This window comes from Bombyx mandarina, chromosome 04 (genome assembly GCF_030267445.1).
Source record: "Bombyx mandarina strain Sakado chromosome 04, ASM3026744v2".
NCBI classification, from domain to species: Eukaryota; Metazoa; Arthropoda; class Insecta; order Lepidoptera; family Bombycidae; genus Bombyx; species Bombyx mandarina.
Window position 1 is genome coordinate 10,807,865 of NC_143211.1, and position 19,939 is coordinate 10,827,803.

The window sequence follows — 19,939 nt, forward strand, 5'->3', positions numbered from 1 at the left end:
TCAGTGCACCAGTAGTTATACCACATTAATGTCACCAAACTATTTAACATTTCATGTTTACAGTTTAAAATCATTCGAGCTACATCTGTTCTATCTATGAGATAGAAGCAAGGAATGTATGGTGGCACAAATCAGTTAAAGTTATGTCACAATTCATCATCACAGCCCACAATTGTCCACTGCTGGACATAGGCCTCTCCCAATCCACACCAGTGAGCCCGGTCTCGGCTCTCTTCACCCACCTCTTGCCGGCCACCGTTCGGAGGTCATCGCACAATTTTCAGCTGCTTTTATTTTCAAAACGAAATTATCACTTTATGACAATGTTTTTATTAAATCATAACACGTATTATTACCGTAAGTACTAATATTAGCATTCATGCAAAATACCTTCATTCCTTTAAATTAATATTCACGTTTTGTCCGTCTAAGAACAATAGCGAATCACTGGGCAGCGTGGTGGACGCGCATCGCCCCACAACAGTCACTATTGCGATCGCACCGTTGCCTGTCCTCATAAGCAATGAGTTATTAAACAATATTCGGACGGACAGGACATCTGTCTGTCACAAAAAAAAATATCCTCAACTTTCACCAAATTTCTTTTTAATTTTTGCGATGTCAGTGCTGTGATTGTTTGTATTATGAGTGAACAAGAACGTAGGAGTCAATACGAGAACGAGGAGACGGAGGAAGTCGTTTACATTCCAAATAACAATTACTCGATATACAGTAATGGAACTTTGCATTACTGTAGCATATACAGGTAATGAGAGATTTCTTACGGACCTAGAGGTATCTTAGCGTCTAAGCTATGCAATTTTATTGAACAAGCGGCCGAAAGATACTCTAGTGAATCAAAAAATATACGGAATAAGCATAAATAATCGAAATTATGAAAAAAAATATGATTAGAAGGCAAAGTATTTCAGTTCGCCACTGGGAGAAAACGATTAAAAATGTTGATGTACATAACAACTAAGTACTTATTAGGTGTATGTGTGAACGTTATGTGTATGTTGACGCTTTCGTCATGGCTAATTAAATCGTACTCAATCTACAACTTTCTATTATGGTTTGTAACACATCATCGTCTTTACAATTAAAGAACGTGGCGATACCTAAGGCATAGGCTTAGTTATTATATAAGTGCATATACTAGGTATTTTTAATTATTAACTCACAATTTCTTTATATGACCATTTCCTTATTTCTATAAACGGGCAGAAAAGCTCTCGGCGCGCTTATTGTTAAGTGATTACAAAGACTTACAGATTCCACGACCTGAATGATAGAGGAACCTTGATATACGAAAACCCAATGTCGAACCACACTTCGCATAAGTAATTGATTTGTGGAAATAAACTGTATTATGTACCTGTGAGGGCTCACAAATGCCATATCTGTTAATTTTCTAACATTCATACATTTCAAATTATGTTTGAAATGCGCACTAAATTTTTTTTTTTTTTATTGCGTAGATGGGTGGACGAGCTCACAGCCCACCTGGTGTTAAGTGGTTACTGGAGCCCATAGACATCTACAATGTAAATGCGCCACCCACCTTGAGATATAAGTTCTAAGGTCTCAGTATAGTTACAACGGCTACCCCACCCTTCAAACCGAAACGCATTATTGCTTCACGGCAGAAATAGGCAGGGCGGTGGTACCTACCCGTGCGGACTTACAATAGGTCCTACCACCTGTGATTACGCAAATTATAATTTTGCGGGTTTGATTTTTATTACACGATGTTATTCCTTCACCATAGAAGTCAATCGTGAACATTTGTTAAGTACGTATTTCATTCGAAAAATTGGTACCCGCCTGCGGGATTCGAACACCGGTGCATCGCAACAACCTTCGATCAACAATATTGTTGATCGAAGGCAACAACGAATGCACCGGACGTCTTATCCTTTAGGCCACGACGACTTCAAAATTAACTTTGGAAAATCATTATTTATGTAAATTTCTTGGTAAATATTTGTTACACGAGGTTAAAGCAGTCGTCATATTGTTCTATCAACATTCAATTAAGCTACTAAAGTCATGTTACCTTTGTCTTACGTAAACCCTACTGTCACAACCAGTACGCCAAGAACGTGGCAAGTGTTGAAACACAGAACACAGTACTCGTTTTCTATCCGCATAAAGGTATATGATATTAAACACGCGAAGGTCACAGTTGCGATTTTCAGAAACGAATCGGAAGGAAGTTGTTCGTAGCTATTCGAGTTGTTCAATGTGGGCGCGCAAGATTTCTCTACATCATCACCGAGCGTTGCGTGAAAGTTCTTTTTCTTCATCGTTGTTGACAGTTTTTTTATTGCTTAAATGGGTGGACGAGCTCACAGCCCACCTGGTGTTAAGAGTGGTTACTGAAGCCCATAGACATCTACGACGTAAATGGGTCACCCACCTTGAGATAAAAGTTCTAAGGTCTCAAGTATAGTTACAACGGCTGCCCTACCCTTCAAACCGAAACGCATTACTGCTTCACGACAGAAATAGGCGGGGCGGTGGTACCTACCCACGCGGACTCACATGAGGTCTTACCACCAGTAAGCTAAGGAGCATTTACGAAAAAAAAAGTCTTATTAAAAAAAGCTATAATAAACGTCCTTGATATAGAATTAGTGTGGGAGTTTTATGAGTTCGTTCTGTATTTGCACCCACAATGCAATCGTCTTTTCTGGTTTAAATGGTATGATAGCCATCAATCCACCTCAAGGTGGGTGGCGACATTCACGGGTGATGTCTATTGACTCCGATAGCTTAATCACAGAGCCGTGAGCTCATCCACCCATCTAGTTATTAGATACTTCCATTTATTAATTGTATTACTTATTTTTATAGCACTATCTGTCAAAACTGTTAAGACACTCGAGTTTGACTATGTATAGGTAACAATTAAACAAAACTATATGATAGGTATGCCGATTATTGTGCAATAGAGAAAGTTTAAACAATTTTCTGCATTGCTTAGATGTTATTAATTGTCCTATCTTCATAATAATATTCACATGAAGTAACGAAAATTGTCTCGGGTTTATGTAAGGAATAAGTTGTTCTGGTTGTCATATTAATTTTTCCCGTAGTTTTATTTCTAATCAAAATATTTTCTTGATTTCAGTCAGCGCACAGTACAAGAAACGAAAGGATGGGACGTGTTCAGAGAATTTCCGCCGAAACAGGACAGTGTGTCCATGGAGACTCAGAAATGTTTGGAATTCACAGTGCGAATGCTGAAAGTGGTCGCTTACCTGGTCACCTTCATCGTGGTCCTTGGATCAGGAGTTATAGCAAAGGGGACAATTTTGTTCATGACGTCACAAATTAGGAAAGACAAGCGATTAGAATTCTGCAATAAAAACTTAGGTAAGCCTGAGCGTTTACATTTTTAAAAAAACCGCTGTAGATACAGGATTCAGTTTTTGGATTTGGTTTTTACTTTATTTCACGGTTGGTACACTAATTACAAAGTTTCACCATTTGACTCATTACGAATGGTGACACGAACTTGACATTGTGAACGCTTCATTGCCCTAGTGACTCTTACCGTCGGCAAATATTGTGAATCGACCCCACAATATATATATAATTTAACTGGTTTTTATTTTAATTTTAAACACACCGTTTATTGAAACGGTGTGTTTAAAATTACTTAAATTTATATAAAATTAGATAAAATTACTTAGACTGGTGTCATTCATTGGAATGACACCAGTCTAATGAGATTCACTTTGTTTATTATTTCATGAACCTACGAGTATTAGAATTAATTATATTTTTGAGTCCTTTTGCCATTTACTTATTGCCTATGGATAAACGAGCTTATTATGGCTTACGGGGCGTAAACGAACTCACCTTACAAATTTAATGGATTTACTAAGACTAATAAGAATAATACACTGAAAACCTGCTCCATTGGGACAAAGAACTTCGTAGATTTCATTACTTTTTCGCGAGATTTAATTAGTTACTTTTGCAGTTGTCATCGTTACAATTTAAAAAAAAACGATGTCTCCATTTCTGATACACTGAAATATAACGTGGTTTATGTGAACGACTGAAACATTATCCGAGTTTTGATTTTATTTTTTGTTACAAATGTTAGTTTCTAGAAGGCTGTTGTACTTTATAAATAAATATCATTTCAGGTCGAGATAAGCAGTTTGTGGTGAGTTTACCAGACGAGGAGCGTGTTGCCTGGATGTGGGCTATCCTAGCTGCCTTTGCTATTCCGGAATTAGGAACGATGATCAGGTCTATAAGAATATGCTTCTTCAAAACATCAAAGAAGCCGAGTTTTGTACAATTTTCTGTGGTAAGTACTAAAAGTCATTAAAAAGTTGTAGAAAGTTCAACTATATTAAATGCTATATTCGAATAAAAACACTTTTACAATGCTTCGTGCAAAGAAAACAAAATAAATGAAGGTTTTTGAGAAAGTACTGGTACGTTTTAATCGTTTTACTTATTTTTTCCAATGAGCAATAATATTATTCTGTGCTGTAGGACAGCTGTGACAGATAGCATTGAGACGTCGAACTCATAAGGGCCTCACGTGTGTTGGGTAATGAGTTCGTCTGTACAAAAATGTAGGTACTTGGTACTTCATGTGCTCAAGAGGTGTCCGTACCACTAGATATTCAATGTTTGTATTATGTTAATTGTGATGAAATGCATTCACAAGTACTCACGCCATACATTTTTAAATGGTATGGGATTTTTTTTGTATAAGCCGTTCGCTCATTCATCGTCAACTAGCGTTCTCCGTATAAGCAAAGCTTCTTGTTCGCAAACTTTGTATTTATCAATTTATCAACGCCGCAGTATATTTCTTTAGTTAATGATTTAATCCTTCTATTTCAGGTCTTTATCGCTGAGTCTTTACATACCATAGGAATGGGTTTATTATTCTTTAAAATCCTGCCTGAATTAGATGTAGTCAAAGGAGCTATGATAACGAACTGTCTCTGTATAATTCCCGCGGTGCTCGGTCTGCTGTCAAGAAACTCTCGAGACTCGAAACGATTTGTCAAAGTCATCGTCGATATGGCCGCTATAGTTGCGCAAGTGACCGGTTTTATAGTTTGGCCCCTGTTGGAAAACAAAGCTGTTTTGTGGTTGATCCCGATCTCTGCTTTGTGTATTTCGTTAGGTTGGTGGGAAAACTATGTGACACGACAAAGTCCAATAGGTAAGAGTTAACAATAATCATATTTTAAAAATTCAATGCCTGTGTATGAAAGCAAGACATTACTATCTAAGATACATAGTTTCAATTGCTAAAATTTAAAAATTTCAGGAATAATCAAAAGCCTGGGGAGACTAAAAGAGGAATTAAATTTTACTCGCTACTTTACGTATCGATTCATCTCCGTGTGGAAGATTTTACTGTTTCTTTTCTGCAATCTATTCTTCATGTGGTTGGACGGAGATGAACCGGCAATGTTTTTCCAACTTTTCAATCCTGGATTTGGGCCACATAGCATCGTCGTTGAAGAGGTAAATCATTTAGACCCGGTTTAGCTATAGTGAATCAATTATATTTTATTCAAACTGGCAACGTACTATTATATTAATTTCTCTTTTTAGGTTCAAATCCAACTCGGGGGAACGGTTATTCCAGATTTGGCAAACATAACCCTTACAGGAGACTCCGTCGAAATCGCAGCTGTACATAAGTCCGCCGTCTACGTCATGATGATCCAAATATTTGCAGCCTACATCTGCTACATTTTTGGGAAATTTGCTTGCAAAATTGTTATTCAAGGGTTCAGTTACGCTTTTCCGATAAACTTGGTCATACCTCTGGTGGTGAACTTTTTGATTGCTGCTTGTGGTATCAGAAATGGCGACACCTGTTTCTTCCACGGAACGATACCGGACTACCTATTCTTCGAAAGCCCTCCAGGTTACACTGTTTCTTTTAAATAACAAATGTATTACATTAACTACAGTCACAATGTGTAATGAAAATAATTTTTATTGTGTTTTCAGTGTTTACGTTGAGCGATTTCATCTCTCGACAAATGGCATGGGTTTGGTTGTTATGGCTTCTATCACAAACCTGGATCACTATTCATATTTGGACTCCCAAAGCAGAACGTTTAGCTTCCACTGAGAAATTGTTTGTGTTGCCTATGTACAATGGTCTACTCATAGACCAAAGTATGGCACTGAATAGGAAAAGAGATGACCATAAGGATGTCAAAACAGAAGTGAGCATAGATACGCATTCAAATCATATAGTAAACGAAGCGTAGGAACCTGAAGGTTTAACTTATTCGATTAAAAATAAACTTTGAAAATATTTATTTTTAGGATCTTGCCGAAATCGAAAAAGAAAAAGGCGATGAATACTACGAAACAATATCAGTACATACAGACAATACTGGATCTTCCCCAAAGACCGTGAAATCATCAGACCAGATCACGAGAATTTATGCTTGTGCTACTATGTGGCACGAAACCAAAGATGAAATGATGGAGTTCTTGAAGTCTATTCTTCGTCTCGATGAAGATCAGTGTGCTCGCCGCGTCGCTCAGAAGTATCTTCGTGTAGTAGATCCTGACTATTACGAATTCGAAAGTATGAAAATTTCTTACAATTGACGTAGGTGAGTAATTTTGTTTTTTTGTATTAACTAAGTCATTATGTTTGCAGCTCACATTTTCTTGGACGACGCTTTCGAAATTTCGGATCATAGCGACGACGAATCTCAAGTAAACCGGTTTGTCAAGCTTCTGGTAGACACAATCGACGAAGCTGCTTCTAATGTACATCAAACGAACATTCGTATACGTCCACCGAAGAGATATCCTGCGCCATACGGAGGTCGACTGACATGGGTGTTACCAGGAAAGACTAAAATGATCTGTCACTTGAAGGATAAGGCAAAGATTCGACACAGGAAACGTTGGTCTCAGGTGCTGTAATCACATATATTTCTTTACTTCGAAGTTTTCAGTTTTTTTTATTGCTTAGGTGGTTGGACGAGCTCACAGCCCACTTAGTGTTAAGTGGGTACTGGAGCCCATAGCATCTACGACGTAAATGCACCACTCACCTTGAGATATAAGTTCTAAGGTCTCAAGTATAGTTACAACTGGTATACTGTACACTGGTGAATATTGAATTTTTTGAACGTCTAATTACATCGGCTTCTAATTATTTATATCGGTATACATTTCTAATTATATACGGCCAGACGACAAGGCAACGCACAGTCGCCGTCGCCCTAAGCAGGTCCTGACGGATCAGTGTACTTAATGCGAGTTTTTTAACGTTCTGGATAGTGTAATAGTATTTAGTAAAAGTTAACCCAATTTTGTATGCAGTTGGAACAGCGCCCCTAACAGCAAAGTAGGCAAACGATCCCATTCCATACAAATATCAGCTAACTTTAACGCTATCGAGAACGTTAAAAAACTCACACTAAGCACACAACTCTCAGCGCTTTTCATTCTGCACTCCAAGCGCCAGTCACAAGCAAGAACAAGAGCAAGAGTTCAACGTGTAACCTTACGAAATATCCTGCCCCGTAATCAAATTCTCGTGCAGGAGCTGACAGCAAAACTTATTCAATTCCCAGTCCTAACAGTTTATGTTCATTCGGCATACTAACTTGGAAATATAAACGGCGCACAAAAAATAATAAAATAAATTGTTTTTTCATGATTAGGTGATGTACATGTACTACCTTCTCGGTCATCGTCTAATGGAATTGCCTATTTCGGTTGATCGTAAAGAAGTTATGGCTGAGAATACTTACCTGCTTACACTCGATGGAGATATCGATTTCCAACCTCACGCTGTACGATTACTCATTGATTTAATGAAGAAAAACAAGAACCTCGGAGCTGCCTGCGGGCGTATTCACCCTGTTGGATCTGGTAAGTTAGTTTAAACAGGTTTCCAACGAAATTAATTAATTTTAATCTTTATTTTTTTAATCCAACCTTTCCTTACCCAAACTCGTAACCCCAAAACTTTAACAACAACCTATTTATTGCAGATCTAATTTTTCAATGTTTGTTGTACCTAATTTCACAGGACCTATGGTGTGGTATCAATTATTCGAGTATGCTATCGGACATTGGCTGCAAAAGGCCACCGAACACATGATCGGCTGCGTGCTCTGTAGTCCCGGATGCTTCTCGCTGTTCAGAGGAAAGGCTCTGATGGACGACAACGTTATGAAGAAATATACTTTGAAATCTGACGAAGCCCGTCACTACGTACAATACGATCAGGGTAAATATGGGAATATCTGTAACTAAATCGTCTTATGGGATAATGGTGTACCCAAAAAAGTCAATTTTGTGAGTTCAGCATAGGGTATAAGGATAACTGGTTTGTTGTTTTTAACGTTAAAGTTCCTAAGGCAAGCTTAGTGTTTAATTTTTAAGGCAGACTAGTGTAATAGAATTTTTTTTAGTTTGAATAATTTGATTCTGTATATGATTTTAACCTCTCATTGTGATTAATGTTTTACTATAATCAGGAGAAGATCGATGGCTATGCACTCTGCTACTTCAACGTGGCTATCGTGTAGAATATTCAGCTGCATCGGACGCCTACACCCATTGCCCTGAAGGTTTTAGCGAGTTCTACAATCAACGACGTAGATGGGTGCCTTCGACCATTGCTAACATTATGGACTTGCTTGTGGATTATAAACATACCATTAAAATCAATGACAATATTTCCTCACCGTACATCGCATACCAGGTAATATAAGCTTCTATGAATAAATCTGATATCAAATAAACTAATTTTTTTTAAACTACCGTTAATGTAATGTTACAGATGATGTTGATGGGCGGTACGATTCTGGGACCTGGAACTATATTTCTTATGTTGGTGGGTGCTTTTGTGGCTGCTTTTAGAATTGACAATTGGACATCCTTCGAATACAATCTATATCCTATAATGTTGTTTATGTTTGTTTGTTTCACAATGAAGTCAGAATATCAAGTGAGTATGAAAATTGTGTTTTATAGTTTTGTATTTGATATAATAAAAAAAAAAAATATTTTTTTATGTGACATGGTGTTTGTTACAGTTATTGGTCGCGCAAATATTATCAACGGCCTATGCTATGATAATGATGGCTGTAATTGTGGGTACGGCACTGCAATTAGGCGAGGACGGTATCGGATCCCCATCCGCTATATTCTTGATTTCACTGTCAAGTTCTTTCTTTATAGCGGCCTGTTTACATCCCCAGGAGTTCTGGTGTATCGTTCCCGGTATCATTTATCTATTATCTATACCCTCTATGTACTTGCTTTTGATTTTGTATTCTATTATAAATCTGAATGTAGTATCGTGGGGTACGCGAGAAGTGCAAACCAAGAAAACAAAGAAGGTGGGTTATATCTTGCTCTGTTTTAATTCGATGCCGTGGTGCAGAGCATAACTCTATTTGTTATTTTAGGAAATCGAGCAAGAAAAGAAAGATGCCGAAGAGGCGAAAAAGAAGGCGAAACAAAAATCCCTTCTGGGTTTCCTGCAGGGTGTCAATTCTAACGAAGAGGAAGGCTCCATAGAACTATCGTTTGCTGGTCTTTTTAAATGTTTACTGTGTACTCATCCTAAAGGAAACGAAGAAAAAGTACAGCTGATGCATATAGCTTCAACACTTGAGAAATTGGAAAAGAAAATTGAAAACGTCGAGAAGTCAGTCGTTAGAAACATAATTTTAATGGTAAAAAAGAAACATTAATTTCGAAATTATTAAAACAAATTGTGTTTGATTTCAGGGCCGTAGATCCGCACGGTCTATCCAGAAGTCGCAAACTGTCGCTAGGCCCTCGTGGTAGCACTAACGGAGACCACCAGTTAGACGCTCTTAATGAGGACCCCGAGGAAGAAAACGATTCCGATTCCGACACCGGCACTCTATCCACTGAACCAAGGGTAAGAGCTCAGACACGATTCATAGATTTGTTGTATTTTGCAAACATCTAATAAGAAGCACGTTTAAATTTCAGGAACGAAGAGATGATCTTATAAATCCATATTGGATTGAGGATCCCGGCTTGAAAAAAGGCGAAGTAGATTTCTTGAGCCCGCCCGAGGTACAATTCTGGAAAGACCTTATTGACAAGTATTTATATCCTATTGACGAAGACAAGGACGAGAAGGTAAATTAGAAAATTCTACGAGTTACAAACATTAATAAAAAAAAACAAAACAAAGCAGCTATGCATGTTTCTGTCTCTGGTTTCTTATAGTAAACAGGACCTTAGTTAGAGGCCAAATTACCGTGTGTTATTTGTCCTCGATTGATTTTATTACATATTAAAAAAAACAATATTAATATTTTCTTTCAGAAAAGAAGCTGACGTGTTTTACTATGGATCTATTAATATTACTGTTTGGTACACACACTAATGCAGATTTTATTTCAGGGAAAGAAAAAAAAAACGTTTACTGTATTTTTTATATTGACCTTCCCCTAATTTTAGGCACGTATTTCGAGAGACTTAAAAGAACTGAGAGATTCTTCTGTATTTTCATTCTTTATGATCAATGCTCTTTTTGTGCTCATTGTATTTTTGCTACAATTGAACAAGGACAACCTTCACATTAAGTGGCCCTTCGGAGTTAAGACTAACATTACCTATGATGAGGTTTCACAAGAGGTAACGTCAAACTCCACTACACAGCGATCATCATTCAACGTTGACTCGGGACTAAGACTCTCGCGACGCCTATTTCAAGCCTCTGAACTATCCGAACAAGTTCCAATCCCAGTCACCCTTGAAAGTTGATTACAATGTATCATATATTTTTGTTTTATTAAATTTTACAGGCTCGCATAGCAGGCGATCTACTAGAACTTCGCAATAAATCAGTTTTCGCATTTGTTATGTTCAATGCTTTATTTATATTGATAGTATTTTTATTACAACTCAATAAAGATCAGCTTCACGTGGTCTGGCCTTTGGGAGTTAAGACAAACATTACGTACATGGAGGAAACAGGCCAGGTACAGCCGAATGTTACCACAGAATGTGTGTCACTTCACACGTCTAACGACCTTCTTCTAACCGGTCTGGTCTGTCTTTGGATGGCACAACAGCATGAAATCCCGAAGACACGGAAACCTAAATAACTTTGGCTACACTATTGGTTTCACATTTTCTAATAATACGAAAAATTCTTTAAGTCCCACTCCTATTGTCTGAATAATTTTGATTAATAACATATTTTTTATAAAATGAATAAAAATATATAATATATCTACACTTATTCCTTTAAAGGCAGTATTCAAATAGCAGAATTACAACAACTTTATCAGTGAATACTCACGCACGTTTATCCAATATTATAGACTATATCTAGATACACCCAAGAGTCAAAATTAACGACTGTACTGTTTATTAAGGTGGCGGTGTCTTTTCTATTAAACGAGGTGACAGGTTCACTGGTGTTTTATGTACAATAACTACACACATCCCTGAAAAATGGTGGACTGTTTAATTTGATTGCGATTTATGTGTTCAGGTTGTGTTTGATGTTGTTGTAAATCTTTGAAATCCTTTTCTTGTGAATGATAATTACGTGGAAACACTAAATCACGTATACTTACTCACTATCATCATAATGTTAGTGTACACGTACAATGTCTTGAATTTTGTATTTAATCCAGCACTTGCACGTCACATAACAACTGTTGTTTCTTAATAATATGGTATATAAAACGAATTGATTATTTTGAATTTTGAACGTTATTATTAAGGAACAATACGAATCATTGGCATTTTTAAACATTCTAAATTTATCTACTTTTATGTGATTGCAAGTTTTAACATAATAAAAAAAAAACGTGGTTTAACATTTATTTTGCAATTTCAGCTTCTCATCTCGAAGGAATACTTGCAATTAGAGCCTATCGGTCTGGTATTTGTGTTCTTCTTTGCCTTGATTTTGGTCATACAATTTTCGGCCATGTTGTTCCATCGATTCGGAACTATTTCGCATATTCTATCATCGACAGATCTCAACTGGTTCTGTTCAAAGAAAGTACGTACAGAGCTGGAAGTTTATTATAGTAAACGAAATTACTTAAATCGGCTCTTTAATTAAATTTTCTATATTTTTTTGCAGTCGGAAGATTTGTCACAGGATGCGCTTTTGGATAAGAATGCAATAGCAATAGTGAAAGACCTTCAGAAATTAAACGGTCTGGACGATGATTATGATAACGATTCAGGATCTGGACCACACAACGTCGGCCGAAGGAAGACAATACACAATTTAGAGAAAGCTAGACAGAAGAAACGTAACATAGGAACACTAGATGTGGCTTTCAAGAAACGATTCTTCAATATGAATGCTAATGATGGTCCGGGTAAGTTAAAACGAAGTAGTTGTGACCGGCTGAGTGATTGCCATTGATAAGCTATTGTCAATAACATTCTTAAACTAAATTTGGGCGAATCATAAGCGCGATTTTTTTGTCAATTCGGTTTAATATTATTGTTGTGTCCTATGAGTACATTGTCGTTCCCTGACCACGTTTACGAATAATTAAGAAGCAAATGGTCGTTCGTTTCATGAGAGTAAAATACTACCGACGTCCATTCTTTTGGGTATCCGACACCATCAACACCACGAAGAACTTTCATTTCCTTGGCAATTTATAAGACCACATCTCCAATAATCGTCATCGGGCGAATCATAAGCGCGATTTTTTTTCTCTAATCAGTTTAGTTCCGGTTCAGTATGCTATGAGAAATTGGTCGTTCCATGAGAGTAAACACTACCGACGAGTAAACACCACCGACTCTTTTGGGTATCCGATACCATCAACACCACATAGAACTTTCATTCCTGATAAGACCACATCTCTAATAACCGTCCTCCTTAAGTCGCATTCCTCATTTATAAGAATTGTGACCGCCACATCCTAAAAGTATCTTTGTTGTAATATTGCGCCACCGTGCACCGTCCTGGGTGATATGAAACTTATCCCATACTAATGTCTGTGATAATATTATGTGTTCATAATAATAATGGACACTGAAGGGGGTTTTATGATTATTTCAGGTACCCCAGTTTTAAATCGTAAAATGACGTTGAGAAGGGAGACATTGAAAGCTTTAGAGACCCGTCGCAACTCAGTAATGGCAGAAAGAAGGAAGTCGCAAATGCAGACACTTGGCGCTAATAATGAATACGGTGTTACTGGAATGGTATGAAATAATTAAGATGCTGTTTTTTTTACTGAAGATGGGCACAGGGGCTACCTACTGTCGTGGTAAACAGTTAAAATTAAAGATAAAGTTGTTTGAAGTCGTCGTGGCCTAAAGGATAAGACGTCCGGCGCATTCGTATCTTGCGATGCAACAATGTTCGAATTCCGCTGGTAATTACCAATTTTTCTAATGAAATACGTACTTAACAAAGTTCGCGATTGACCACCGTGTAGGAAAAACATCTTAAAATAAAAATCAAACCCGCAAAATTATAATTTGCGTAATTCCTGGTGGTAGGACGTCTTGTGAGTCCGCACGGGTAGATACCAACACCCTGCCTATTTCTGGCGTGAAGCAGTAATGCGTTTCGGTTTGGAGGGTGGGGCAGCCGTTGTACTATAAAAACTGATACCTTAGAACTTATATGTCAAGGTAGGTGGCGGCATTTACGTTGTAGATGTCTATGGGCTCTGGTAACCATTTAACATTAGGTAGGCCGTGAGATCGTCCAGCCAACTAAGCTTAAAAAAAACAGAGCCCATCAACATCGGGTATGCCTTAGATATGAAGTAACGGTATTAATTGTATTAGCACTTCGACACTACCACAACCACCCTACCCTTGCATGTTTGCTTCGTAGCAGAAATAGGCAGAATGGTGATACGCATCAATGCGGCAAATATCACCATCAGTATTTAAACTATGTTATATTTTTAATTCTTTTATTATTTAGTTTTATGATTTATCTTGTTATTAAGTTTTTCCGTAACCATGGTATTCGAATGATTTTACTATTTTCAGCTCAATAATAACGTTGGACCTCGTCATAGAGCATCGAATGCTAATATTTCAGTGAAGGATGTATTCTCGGAGCCCAACGGAGGACAGATCAACAGGGCCTACGAAGCCTCACTCGGGGACGACGATGACTCAAATTCCATGCGACTTCAGCCAAGACAAAACCAAGTTTCATTCCAAGGGAGGTTTTAACTAAGAGTTGCCAAAACAATCGTCCCAAGTGACTTATTCTTATGTTAAAAAAGGATAGGAGTTATGAGATTACAATTAAAAATAACTGCTTGTGATATTTTAAAAATCTTTTTGAATTTACTAGTGTGACTGGAGTAAAAAGGAGTCACTGAAAACTATTTTAGAATTAATAGCTTTATTTTAATTAAGAATTTATTTAGCTCTTTTAATTTACACTGCCAACTTATTTTACGTTTTTTTTATTCCATTATAATCTCAGTAGAAGTTAAGAAAACCATTTTTTTTACCAATTATAGACTTCCAATTTTGTTAATAAATGAGATTAAATATAAATGAAATTCTTTTATTTTAACCTCTAAGTTCTTTTGGATATTGCAATCGCAATTGAATGAATTGAAGACCAAATTTAGTCTCAAATTCGAAATACAGAAATTTTAGTTAAAATGTGCCTTTGTTGTAACTACATTTATATATTTGAATGATTAAATAGCTTTCGATTAAGAGCAGGCTTTGAAGTATGCAACAGAGAACCGTCTGCTTTGTGTGCAATTATGTAGTAATTTTTTTATCCAAGTTTCATTATCTTTTGATGAATATTTGGATTGGTGTTTTATTTTTCTGTATTATTATTTGGGTTTCAGCTAAAACTTATAACTAGTCAGGTCATAAGTATTGTCACACAGTAAAAACATTTCTTTTAGAATGCTGGCCACAAAAAAGTTTATTGAATTCGAATTTCGAATTGTTCATGAAAATAAAAATGTATAATTTTTAGAATTTTACTCATTTTTAAATATGGAGTGGACGCTTAAAGAAGACCGTGTTGCAGTTATTGCGTTGCATCGTTGCGGTTACGCGCCAATTCAAATTTTTAACATACTGAAAAATTTGAATGTAAATATTAAATGTTTATCGTACCATCAAACGATACAATGAAGACTCTAGTGTAGATGACAGGTCAAGAAGAGGTCCCCCTCGGTCTGTTAGGACTCCAGCAGTGATAAAAGCTGTGAAGGCGCGAATTCAAAGAAATCCCAAACGTAAGCAGAAACTGTTGGCCCTGCAGATGGGGTTAAGCAGAACCACGGTGAAAAGGGTGTTAAATGAAGACTTAGGGCTCCGGGCATATCGAAGAAAAACAGGACATCGTTTGAATGCTCGTCTAATGGACCTGAGACTGAAGAGATGCCGCGCTTTGTTGAAGCGGTACGCGGGAAAAAAATATCGGGAAATTCTTTTTTCGGATGAAAAAAATTTTACCGTAGAAGAGAGCTACAACAAACAAAATGATAAGGTGTACGCACACAGTAGTGAAGAAGCGAGCAACCGTATTCCGCGTGTCCAACGAGGTCATTTTCCATCCTCGCTCATGGTATGGTTGGGAGTTTCTTATTGGGGCTTAACAGAGGTACATTTTTGTGAGAAAGGTGTAAAAACGAATGCAGTTGTGTATCAAAATACAGTCCTGACGAACCTTGTGGAACCTGTTTCTCATACCATGTTCAATAACAGGCACTGGGTATTCCAACAAGATTCGGCGCCAGCTCATAGAGCGAAGACCACACAAAACTGGCTGGCGGCGCGTGAAATCGACTTCATCCGGCACGAAGACTGGCCCTCCTCCAGTCCAGATTTGAATCCGTTAGATTACAAGATATGGCAACACTTGGAGGAAAAGGTGTGCTCAAAGCCTCATCCCAATTTGGAGTCACTCAAGACATCCTTGATTAAGGTAGCCGCCGATATTGACATGGACCTCGTTCGTGCTGCGATAGACGACTGGCCGCGCAGATTGAAGGCCTGTATTCAAAATCACGGAGGTCATTTTGAATAAACTTTAGTGTCATAAGAATCTATGTTTTGTTAAGTTCATTTTGGTATATGAATGGTTACATAATGAATAAACTTGTTTCAATTATTTTACATTAAACATGTGACAGAATTTATGACCTGACTAGGTAGATCTATTATTTAATACAATATTTTCCTAAAAAAGATAGCATAGATATCTGATCTATGATATATTATTATTAATACCAATTACAATTCAAAATGTTCATATTGAAAAAGTTTATGGATATTTAGAAACACACCACCTACTTGCAAAAGATAACTTACAAAACAGAATAGTATTGCAATTTATATAAGATGTTTTATTTTAACAAATTATCAATTAACTTATTGCAGTTCTTGAAGTAATTTGATGACACAAAATGGAGGCATTTAGTATTATTGACTATCATAGCTAATGCCACTTTCCCTCAAGGGGTTGAGAGTTAAGGTTTAGACTCTACAGGCTGAGTTGCTTACTTCAAAGCCAGCTTTGGGATTTTTATTAAGATCTAATATAGAAACTGATTTATTTTCGAAACTTACTTAATTTTCTAAGAATGACACAAATTCTGTTAGTTTGAAAAGTTGATCTTCACTAGAAGTATGCAATGGGGCTGGTTGTGCTGGGGGTAAGGGATTCACTGTCATGCCATCATCATGTAGAGTCCACCTGCGATCTTGACAGACTTGTAATGTGGCTTCCCTGCTGAGACCAATCATTGAGATCAGTTTATCTATTTTTATGGAACTGTACGATCTTCCGATAAGGTTTAGAGTCCTTTCTCGAACATTTTCTGTGAAGATGAAAAAAAATGTGATTGTATATTTTTTATTTAGATTACTTCATCATGTGCGTCAAGACAGAAATAGAATGGATGGTAGTAAATTTTAAGCCCAAATTACAAGTAAATACTGACTGGTGATTAAAGGTCGGAAAGGACTGGCGATGTTAATATAACACTCATTTCACATTGCTGGATATTCCCTCACATAATACTCATTTTCATATGTCATTGTGTAAGAAAAGTAAACCTTTTTAACATTTAGGGGAAACATTTCCTAAAAATCATTCCTTTCAGGAATTTCCCAGGTCCTGATTTAGCAAAACTAAAAATTATTTATTGTTTTTTTTGTTGTTGTGTAGTTATGATTTTGGAACTCAGCACAGTTTAACATTTTTTTTATTACAAATATAGAAATCCCTATCAAATTAAGCCCCTTATTTATGTATCATAGTGGTATGAAGAAGTGTTTAGTACAATGGTATTTTTAAGTTTAGAATCTGATAATCTTCATAGTATTGTCTGTTAAAATTTATTTACACTCGTACCTAATTTGACACGTCATATTTCAAAATTTCAATATTAATACTTCTTTGGTATAATGTTCTTTGTAATTTACATGTTATCTTATTCAGTTGAAACTACTTTTCCAAGATTCTTGCTTGGTAATATGGCAGATTTTTGGCATATTTTCATTCACATATGACAAGTGGCACACAAATAATACTAACCAACATTTTATAGAATAGCAAGCAAAGCAATTGATTATAAAGAAAAATCAGAAATTTCTATGAATGTATGAGTTATCCATAGTGTTTCATAAATATTGTTACCTTCCAAAGCTCTTATAATGTTGGAAACTGGTTCTGTCCAAGAGTAAGCTGCTAATGCCTCATATGTACCAGGTAAATCTTTTTTCCACAATTTCTGTCCAATAGCCCATATTGCAACTATTTCAGGGGAGCTACTCATTACATTTTGTGGTATTCTCTTCCATAAAAATTTTGCATTACACCTGCAATTTAAAGTAACATACTCAATTTAGTGTGGATAATATTGTATATGAATCTATATACTCTACTATCGACCACTAGCTTTACCATCTTCTCTGTTACCAATACTAATCAACCAATTGCCTACTAGCTATCAACAGTTTTTATTTAGTGGAGTTTATTACTTTGTTAGTTATAGTGTTAGTTATACAGCTATACTAACATCTTTATATCCTTATAAATTATAAAATATCTTAGATACTAAGGCACTACCCCTTCTTGAGTGGCCCCCTCAACGACAACAGGTCCATAGTGTTAATAGAATAAATTAAACTACTTTTAATTACTAATCTAACTTGGTAAACAATGAGGATGAAAACTGAAGTATTTGAAACATTGGAAATAATAATAATAAACACAATATGAAACAATTAACTTAATCATAATCACATAAATACTTTATGTCATTAAAACAAAATTTTATTTTATAAATATTTTATTATTAAACAAAATAAATTGATTGTAACAGGCCAAGAAACAAGATATAGTAAACTTTCACACTAGACTTCCCCGAGACTTTTAAAAGCTTTTTAAGTGTACTACTAAATAATTTGGTATTTGGTATTGGTAAATTGGTATTAACTTAGTACAGCGTTATATGCTTTGTAGGTGATAAATATATTATTTTCAAAAAATAAATGTGATTTTCCGTCCAAATAAGAATATTATGATAAGAAATAAGTTGCTTAAGTGCAGTAAGTAAGTTGCAAAGTGAATGTTGCTTTAAATTACTCACAGATCATTTTGATACAAATAAATAGCTAATAGCTGAGCGTAAGTCGACGGGCTGGCTATTCCATTTGGTGTCTGCAATGGAATAATTTGGATTATAATTGTTGTAGTAAAAACAGGATAAGATTTTTGAAATACTTGTTACCTCAAGTTCTTGCCTTTCCAAATCGGCACAAAGTTTATCGAAATTCGTAATCATTTTGTCACTAACACTGTCATGCAACACTAGAATTAATACGAATTGATATTTTAATAATGCACCAAACAAGAAGTCCTAATAGAAAATTGTAAACTTCTTGTTGCCACTCTAGAAGTAGAACATGATAAACAATAACCACAGAGACTAATAATAAAATTAGAGATACAATACTATTCAATAACCTCACAAATCCAAAAGGGAGGTACCAAAAATACAAACAAAACGTAGCTTGTCTTTATTTAGTACAAATGTATAATCTACGTATATAACATTGAAGATTGAAAAAAGTTAGATTCAATAAATGGAAGTGAATACATGACAAATATATATATTTAATAAGTATTAATTTACCAGTCTGTACTTATTAAAGTAAAAAGCGGTCTTATAATATTTGCGTAAGATATTCGTGCATCTTATGTGACGTTAGGTGTGAGAAAATTAAACAGTCACTGGATGTGACTTCTTGGGCTCTTGCCCAAACACCAGTCAAGACTCATTAAAATTCTATGATTTGGATGAAGAGGATAGAGATCTTAGATTTTTAATTACCTATATTATAAATAGGAGGAGATTATTTTATTTCATCTCCTCTCATCATCATTATTTTATTGACTATTGCCCCGAATGGCAACTCATTATCATCAGTAATGGTTACAATTTCAAATAAATGAACTTTATTTCAGTCTGATGTATTTTTCTTGTTACAAATTATGTATGCATTTAAATTTTAATAATTGAATTGATTTTAATGATTGATTGTCTGATGTATTGTAGATAAACTCGATTCTTTTGGAATGGCATCGAAGAAAGCCAATTGCCATACTGAAAAATTTTAGAAGAGCTCTAGTTTCTACACGCCATTTTAAAAGAATCTGTCAAGTGTCAACTTGGCAGATATGGTTTTGCTTTTCTAAAACTGGAAAAATGAAAGAAACAGAAATTATATCATACATTCTATTTTATCCAATTGCAACTGTTTGTTGTACTATGAAAAGTAATAAACAGGTATTATAGGTGTTAAACAGTTTTTACGAGTAAGATCCATTAGAAAATAGTTTAACCTGAAAAAAGACTAAATTGACAGTTACTTTACAATTCACTTCCCGCGTTCTCTATTGGAAGACTAGCCA

At 35.9% G+C, this 19,939-nt stretch overlaps 2 protein-coding genes across 6 annotated transcripts in view; one reads left to right on the plus strand and one right to left on the minus strand.

Moving 5' to 3' along the window:
* Positions 1-14,549, plus strand: part of kkv (hyaluronan synthase-like protein kkv) — a 37,915-nt gene extending 23,366 nt beyond the window's left edge. The window contains exons 1-23 of one of the 5 annotated variants that reach the window (XM_089727062.1): positions 534-766; positions 3,137-3,381; positions 4,164-4,330; positions 4,879-5,206; positions 5,315-5,514; positions 5,605-5,923; positions 6,010-6,230; positions 6,334-6,601; positions 6,677-6,939; positions 7,695-7,905; positions 8,066-8,266; positions 8,517-8,743; positions 8,822-8,989; positions 9,078-9,383; positions 9,453-9,694; positions 9,778-9,934; positions 10,009-10,161; positions 10,486-10,662; positions 10,833-11,009; positions 11,879-12,046; positions 12,131-12,374; positions 13,073-13,218; positions 14,023-14,350. In XM_089727062.1, the coding sequence (XP_089583188.1) occupies positions 645-766; positions 3,137-3,381; positions 4,164-4,330; positions 4,879-5,206; positions 5,315-5,514; positions 5,605-5,923; positions 6,010-6,230; positions 6,334-6,601; positions 6,677-6,939; positions 7,695-7,905; positions 8,066-8,266; positions 8,517-8,743; positions 8,822-8,989; positions 9,078-9,383; positions 9,453-9,694; positions 9,778-9,934; positions 10,009-10,161; positions 10,486-10,662; positions 10,833-11,009; positions 11,879-12,046; positions 12,131-12,374; positions 13,073-13,218; positions 14,023-14,211 (4,899 nt within the window). In that variant the 5' untranslated portion in view covers positions 534-644 and the 3' untranslated portion in view covers positions 14,212-14,350. Of the gene's footprint in view, positions 1-530; positions 767-3,136; positions 3,382-4,163; positions 4,331-4,878; positions 5,207-5,314; positions 5,515-5,604; positions 5,924-6,009; positions 6,231-6,333; positions 6,602-6,676; positions 6,940-7,694; positions 7,906-8,065; positions 8,267-8,516; positions 8,744-8,821; positions 8,990-9,077; positions 9,384-9,452; positions 9,695-9,777; positions 9,935-10,008; positions 10,162-10,485; positions 10,663-10,832; positions 11,010-11,878; positions 12,047-12,130; positions 12,375-13,072; positions 13,219-14,022 lie in introns of those variants that run through there. The other 4 variants (XM_028174541.2, XM_028174542.2, XM_028174544.2 and 1 more) reach the window with 4 other exon arrangements.
* CSN8 (COP9 signalosome subunit 8) lies at positions 14,370-19,260 on the minus strand. Its single transcript, XM_089727063.1, has 5 exons — positions 18,756-19,260; positions 18,615-18,685; positions 17,660-17,841; positions 16,588-16,838; positions 14,370-16,011 (listed from the first exon to the last, which is right to left on the minus strand). Exons 1-4 carry the CDS (start codon positions 18,807-18,809, stop codon positions 16,588-16,590), a joined length of 558 nt encoding a protein of 185 aa, XP_089583189.1. The 5' UTR covers positions 18,810-19,260; the 3' UTR covers positions 14,370-16,011.
* Between the last annotated feature and the right edge of the window lie 679 nt (positions 19,261-19,939).

Bases quoted from the DNA above. Each gene is read 5' to 3' on its own strand.
- CSN8 (XM_089727063.1), bottom strand. From the start codon at position 18,809: ATGATTACGAATTTCGATAAACTTTGTGCCGATTTGGAAAGGCAAGAA. The intron at 18,686-18,755 runs GTAACAAGTATT...ATTCCATTGCAG, and splicing joins TGGAAAGGCAAGAACTTGAG to ACACCAAATGGAATAGCCAG. The intron at 17,842-18,614 runs GTGAGTAATTTA...TTTAAATTGCAG, and splicing joins TATTTGTATCAAAATGATCT to GTGTAATGCAAAATTTTTAT.